Source organism: Solanum dulcamara, chromosome 11 (genome assembly GCF_947179165.1).
Source record: "Solanum dulcamara chromosome 11, daSolDulc1.2, whole genome shotgun sequence".
NCBI classification, from domain to species: Eukaryota; Viridiplantae; Streptophyta; class Magnoliopsida; order Solanales; family Solanaceae; genus Solanum; species Solanum dulcamara.
The window spans coordinates 32,222,251-32,229,292 of record NC_077247.1 but is presented as its reverse complement, the minus strand read 5'-3'; the positions used below and the strand labels follow the sequence as shown (position 1 = coordinate 32,229,292).

The 7,042-nt window shown below is 35.9% G+C and overlaps 1 protein-coding gene across 2 annotated transcripts; it reads left to right on the top strand.

The window, feature by feature from the left end:
• The first annotated feature begins 1,618 nt into the window (after positions 1–1,618).
• On the top strand, positions 1,619–6,727 carry LOC129874678 (uncharacterized). 2 transcript variants are annotated; one of them, XM_055950001.1, is made up of 8 exons: positions 1,619–1,729; positions 2,182–2,346; positions 3,288–3,801; positions 4,998–5,165; positions 5,254–5,385; positions 5,470–5,551; positions 5,622–5,735; positions 6,536–6,727. In XM_055950001.1, the coding sequence occupies exons 1-8, from the start codon at positions 1,663–1,665 to the stop codon at positions 6,584–6,586; spliced, it is 1,293 nt and encodes a 430-aa protein (XP_055805976.1). In that variant the 5' UTR covers positions 1,619–1,662; the 3' UTR covers positions 6,587–6,727. The 2 variants fall into 2 exon arrangements, with proteins under 2 accessions (XP_055805976.1, XP_055805975.1); XM_055950000.1 differs by lacking the exon at positions 6,536–6,727 and adding an exon at positions 5,849–6,224.
• The last annotated feature ends 315 nt before the right edge of the window (positions 6,728–7,042 follow it).

Here is a 7,042-nt window from a genome sequence, read left to right as displayed (position 1 = left end):
GTCGTGATCCGAACTTGAGTCAGGTGTCGGAATGGTGTTTCGATTCGTGTGTCAAAGTCGGGTTTCAAATCGAGAGTCGAGATTGGGTCATAGGTCAATTGTTGGGTTTGGGTCCCAAATAGATCATTCGGAGATATCGAGGTCAGATCTCAGTTCATAAATCGAGTCATGGATCAATTGTTAGGGTCGGGTCTCCGTTAGGTGTTGGGGTTGGATCATGCTTTGAAATTCGAGCCCTCAATTGGGTATCAGGATTGGATCTCAATTCGAAAGTCAGATCTCAAGGTCGAATCCTAAATCAGTCACTAGTGTCAGGTGTCGAGGTCGAGTCCCTATTCGAAAGTCGAGTCTTGAGTTAGTAGTGTGGTTCATGTCCGATTTGAAAATTGGGTCCTGGGTTGAGAGTCAGGCCTCGAGTCGAGAGTCAGGAGTCTGGGTCGGATGTCGGGTCTTAGTTTGAATGTCGAATCCCGGATGAGGGAGTTAGAAGTCATGTTTCAGGTCGAGTGCTGGAGTTGGATCCCAATCGATCATTGAGGTCGTGTCTAGATTCGGATGTCGAAGTCAGAGTTTTTCATAGAAAATATTTTTCTGTTATATGTCATTAACTAACGCAATACACACGTGCAAAGCACGTACACTTAACTAGTATAAATAATTGTGACTAAACCTCCCTAATCACTATGATATGCTCTTCACAATAGAGGTTAATCAGCAGTGTAAACTATGTCACAGAGAGTCAGAGTCGAGAGATCATTTATTTGAAGCCTGCATGTTCACTCAAAGCATGTTCCATAGACTACTCAATTGGATGAACATAACAACATATAGAACTACTTTATGGGAGCAATATCTAGAGTGGCTTATTCAGAACACAAAAGGCAAGAAACATAATGCTCAGATCCTCATATTGGTGTACATTGAATATGTACACGCAGTGTAGATAGAGAGAAATCAGAGAATATTTAAAGACAAGCATAAGCGGTGGATAGTAATCGCAAAAGAAATAGTATACATGAGTAATGTGAGAGCCCCAATAGCTAATCAAATATAAGATACAATAATTCATGTTTTAGTATGAAGTCTAGTAGAGGAGTAGTCTAGTATACTTAGTTTTTCAGATTGTGATAACAATCAGTGTTTGATTGTTATGGTTTTGTACTGAAGCTCTTTGGTGATTAATAAAGTTGTTAGTTATAAAAAAAAAAATTGAAAATCATATTTACGTACGTTATATTGAAATTTGACAAAAGCGTAGTATTGTGTTTAAAATTTTATGTTGAATTTAGAACTTATGTTATATTTTCAGTTTCATTTATTTTAGTGGTATTGACTTGATATTTCACATTGCAAGCCATTTATTTTTTAGTTAGGCTTGATAGATCATCTTTTTGTCAAATGTTTTAATAATTTTATGACATTATATTTATAATATTAATATTTTTGTCAAATATGCATTTCATGATGTTCAAAAAAATCTTGTATTTTTAGTTTCTATGATTAATTAATTAAAATATACTAATTTTAAAAAATGTAAATTAATTATTTTTAAATAAATAATAACATAAATAAGGTTGTTTTTTTTTGGCAAAATTCTATTAACATAGAGTGAGGGCAATTTGTTCATTAGTGAAGATATTTGGTCCGCTTTGGTTGAGAAGAATGTCAAAGCGGAAACGTGGAGTGAGGATGAAGAGAATTAACAACTCCCTTCTTCACAATCCTTCAGGTAATCAAACTTCATCTTCCTCACAAGTTTTAAAATTGAATTATTTTTTTTGGCATTGTATGGCGAACGACGAACTAGGGCTTCATGCAAATCAAAGTCATAGCAAGTTGTAGTTGAATTTATGTGGATTTAGCTAAGAATAAGTTAGTGGGTGCGAGTACCTTGATGGTGTTTTACATTTGTTGATTCCATTAGCACAAGGAAGTTAAATGTTCCACTTCAAAGGCTAAATCACCCACTGAAAGAAAAAAGTGATAAATTAACCCTGGTGTAGTGAACTTTTAAGCAATATTTTCCTGGTATGAAGATTCATACTTCATAGCTAGGTGTTTCCCAGGTCATTTTTGGTGTCAACCTTTTTAGAAAAATAATAGCTCAAGTTTTGAGAGACCCCTTTGTAGTATGCTTCATTTTTAGTATGAAATCACAAAGTTTATTCGATTTTTTTGTAGAATCTTCTGCCCCTGAAATTGGGAACCATCAGCAAGCCGATATACATACAACTGTAAATCACAAGCTAAAAGGCATCCATGTACTGGGAGAAACACACAATTTGTATCAAAACTGCTCATTGTCTAAAAATGTTCAAAGATCAAAGGAGGGACTACAAACTTCTGGTACTACAAATATCCTGCAAAATCTTAGATATTGTTTGATCAGCTTGCTGACTTGTGTATCTTTATCTCAAACAAGTATTGGACTACAAACTTCACGTTGTCTATTTGATTTGATGTAAAATTAATTTTCTTCAAATGAAGATCAACACTTAAGTAGGATCTACACTTGATTTAAGTTTGGGATGAGAGGAGTTTATCTAATGAGGGCTAAATTATAATCTCTGGTGTAAGATTGTATGTATTTTCTGGTAAGGTACATTTTTAGTCCTTGTAATTTTCTACTTGCAATTTTTCTCCCCTATGAATTCTTGGCACATAATACCTTGTGTTGTCTGTTTGCTTGCTGCTAGCATAGATCCACTGAGTTCTATCCTAATTAACAGAAAATTTCTGTTCAATGCTTTTTTTACACAAGTTCAAATCACCTTGAGGGCTGAGACATGACAGATCAAAAAATGGAACCAATGTATTAGCTAACAAACCACTTCTAAGATTAGAAGCTTCTACACAGAGGGGGTGTTCGTTTGTAGGGCTGGGTGATATGGCAGGGTTTAGCTTTTTAATTGCTGTCAGAACAATGATTTTAAGCTTTTGACCAATGATATTGTCCATTCTAACCTTGAAGGTCACGTGTCTGTTTACTCAGTTTTTTTCCATATTAGGATTTGTGGGGGTGGGAAACAGCATTGAGTTTTTATACATATAGGCTTACGTTAAAAGAACAAGAAAGAAGACAGGTTTTAAGGATGAATAGGAGCTAACTTCTTTTTTGTGCTCAGTTATATCCCCTGGATACATATTGAATGAAATCTAACTTTACCTGATCAAAGGAAGAGAGAGTGGGAAGGACCAATCTTGCTTCCCCTTCCCAGAACATGGAAATAAATATTGTGCTAGTTATTTCAAAGTCGCAAAGCTGATTGCTCAATTTTCCACCACAGCGACTGATCAGGAAAGGATTAATACAGAACTCCCAAGTTGGTCACAGTTCAGACCACGATCACGTCTACCAACGCAAAAAAGTAAGGTGACAGCTGATACAAGCCATTCTGAAGTAATCCCACAGCAAGCTTCTAGTTGTTCGCAGTTCAAACCACGACCACATTCACGAAAAAGAACGAAAAGTAAGAAAACAGATGGTATAATGGATTCTGAAGTTATCCCACAGCAAGCATCTTGTTGTTCACAGTTCAAACCACGACCAAATTCACGAAAAAGAACAAAAAGTAAGATAACAGCTAATACAACGGATTCTGAAGTTATTCCACAGCAAGCTTCTTGTTGTTCGCAGTTCAAACCACGACCACATTCACGCAAAAGAACGAAAAGTAAGATAACAGATAGTACAACAGATTCTGAAGTAATCCCACAGCGTGCTTCTCGTTGTCATGGTCAGTCAAGGAGGAACAACAGTCAAAAGGGGTTAGGCTCATCGAAATTTGAGCTTTACTTGGAGTAAGTTTTTATTGCTTTATCCTTTTCCTGTAAAATGTTGTAATCTAATGTTGTTTGATTGGGGTGACGAAAGGTTGGTGGAGGGTAAGTAAAAGTGGAAGTTATAAAGGCAATTCCTCTTGTTTGGTAAGTAAAAGATAAAGAGAAGTAAATGTAGAGAGGTCAGTGAAGGGGAGCGTTGGAGCAATGGTATAGTTGTCTCCGTGTGATGTATAGGTCACGGGTTTGAGCCATAGAATCAGCCGTTGATGCTTGCATTATGGTAGGCTGCCTACATCATACCCATAGGGTGTGGCCCTTCCCCGGACCCAGCGTGAACGCGGGATGCTTCACCGGGCTGCGCTAAATGTAGATAGGTCAATGCCCCTCCAAGTAAGCTTTTCTTAGCCCCTCCAAGATTTGACAGAAAGGAGGAAGCATATTTAGTGTGTGTTTGGATTGACTTATTTTAAGAGCCTGTTTGGATGGGCTTAAAAAAGTAACTTTTATGTATGAAGTGCTTTTAGAACTTTGAAGTGCTGAAAGTTATTTTTATAAATAAGCAGTTGAGTGTTTGGATAAAAGTGCTTAAATGAGGAAAATGATGTGAATTTTAGGGTTAAAAGAATAAAAAGGGTAGTTTGGGAATTTAGTTAAAATATAAGGGATATAAAAGTAATTTCCATGGTCAAAGAAAATGACTTTAAGCACTTATAAAAAAAAGTTAGGAATCCTAACTTTTCATTTTTGACTGACTTTAAGAACTTTATGACTTAAAGTTAGCATTAGGCAAACACATCCAAAAGTTAAAAAGAGGTTTTAAGTTGGTTTTGACCAACTTAAAGCCCATCCAAACGGGCTCTAAGTAGTTTTTGGCTTTTAAGTTCTTTTTTATTTTTGGAGATGTTTGGAAAAGACAAAAAGTGCTTTTAAGAGCTTTCTCTTAGGCTGTAAAAGTACAAAAAATAAGCCAAAACCCAAAAGTTGGGTATTCCCAACTAATGGCTTTTAGCTTATAAGCTCCTTTAAAAAAGCCAATCCAAACACCCCCTTACTTTCTTTCCATCTGTTTCAAACAGCCAGAGGTAAATGATGAATACTACCAATGAACTTTCTCCCCTTTACCATCTCCTCCTCTTTATAGAACCAAACAGAGTGTAAAGAACACCGAGATTTATCACTTTCTCTGTAAGGCTAACTTTTGGGGGTTTATATAGGAGCATATGGAAATTGCATCCAGAAGATAGAAGAAACGCATTTACATACCTTGACAGCTTGTGGTTCTCCTTGTACTCGGAGCGTTCTCATAAAGCTAAGGTATTGAGCTGGATTGCGAAAAAGAAGATATTCTCAAAAGAGTATGTTTTTGTTCCCATTGTTCTCTGGTAAGTATTTCTTCATATGTACTAGCTGTATGATGTAGAATTCTACATTTTAGATATGTCTCTATAGACTGAATTTACAAATTTCCAGGGGTCACTGGAGTCTCCTGATCTTTTGTCACCTTGGTGAAAGTTTACAATCTAAAGAAAGAAGTCCTTGTATGTTGTTGCTTGATTCTTTGCACATGGCGAACCCTGAGAGATTTGAACCTGGGATCAGAAAGTATTTCTTTCTCTCAGCCTACTATTCCATTCTGGGCTTACTTTGAAATGATAATCCACTAAGATAGCCTTGTTCCCGTTGCAGATTTGTTATAGACCTATTCAAGGCAGAACAGAGGCCAGAAACCAAGGACCAGATCAGGAAAATCCCTCTAATGATTCCAAAGGTGATAATATGTTCTCTCTGTCGTCTAATCTCAGTCCTTTTGCTATGCATGCTCATATAAGAAGTTTCAGGTTCCACAGCAGAGAAATGATGAAGACTGTGGCAATTTTGTTTTGTACTATATAAACCTCTTCTTAGAGAGTGCTCCAGAAAATATTAGCATTTCAAAGGGCTACCCATACTTTGTGAGTTCCTCTCTCTGATACTTTAGTTCCATACCTTTTACATATCAAGGAATTGTGTAATCCTCGTTATAATGGGATGTTTTCTGCAATTTGGTGGTGGTGCTGCTTCATAGATGACAGAGGACTGGTTTAGCCTTGAACGGTTGGAATGCTTTTTCCAAGAACTGCAATCTACTGCTGGAAGTACTTTCGATTCTGATGAATGTCTCGTAGATGACGGAGATGTAGTGTGTATAAATCCTAGCTAGCAGTGCCAGTGAAATAGCTATTACGCAGGATTTTGTGTTTAAGTGGTTTACTCCATGTCCAAATAATTTTAAGAGTGGTCCGCAAGGTGTAAATATACATGTTATTTCATACATAAGATGAATTTTTTAGGAAGCGGTGTCAAATGATGCCCTTTTTTCTGAAGGTTGTCTGAAACTATGAATATATTGGTAAGTTGTCACTAGGAGAATTTCTTGAGACGAGCGTCTGAACAAATTGTGTTCTCAAATATTTCACACCAAAGAATAGATTCGGATAGTGAAATCCTATACTATAAGGTTTAATCAAATAGATAAATTTATTAGGCTTAGTTCAGTCATATTTATCCTTTTCTTATTGTTTGCCAATCTTCTTTCATCCTGGCTTAGGATTACTCTATATAAGGAAATTGAACTAATGACATTTTAAGGGCAAGTATTAGTTATACACCCGCCCCCAACTAATTAAAATTAATATCCGCCCAACTCTAACTTATCCTACACCATTTTCTGCTCCTTGTATTTTCTCTTTTAATTCTTTTCTTTTTTTGACAGGGGAACGCTGGTGATTGGTTTTCGGCACTGAAAAAAATATCAGACTACTAATTTTTGAAAATTCAAAGATATCAGAGGCGCCTAAACTCACCGCAAAACTAACATTTTTATGAAGAAACCCCCCACCAATCTTTGAGAAAAAAAGGTGGCGTCATTGAATTTGTTTAATGGAAAAGAGATTTGAGTTTTGAAGGTGTGGTGAAATTGGATATTTCTTACAATTTTGGAACAGTTGATTTTGTTGTTGGAAAAAATATAATTATTTAAGGGATTTTAATAACTAATAATATATATTAGTTAATGTAAAAATATGATTAATAAAAGAAAAATTTTGCATAAAAAAGAAAGAAAAAAGTAGAATAAAAAATCAGTAGAATTCTGACGTAATGCTGACATGCACTGACTCATCTTGATGTAGCGCGCGTGCATAACACCAACAATAACGAGATTGACTCTTTACTTTTAAGGTCACATTAATTTCACTAAGAATAAGAATAGGTGGAGAGG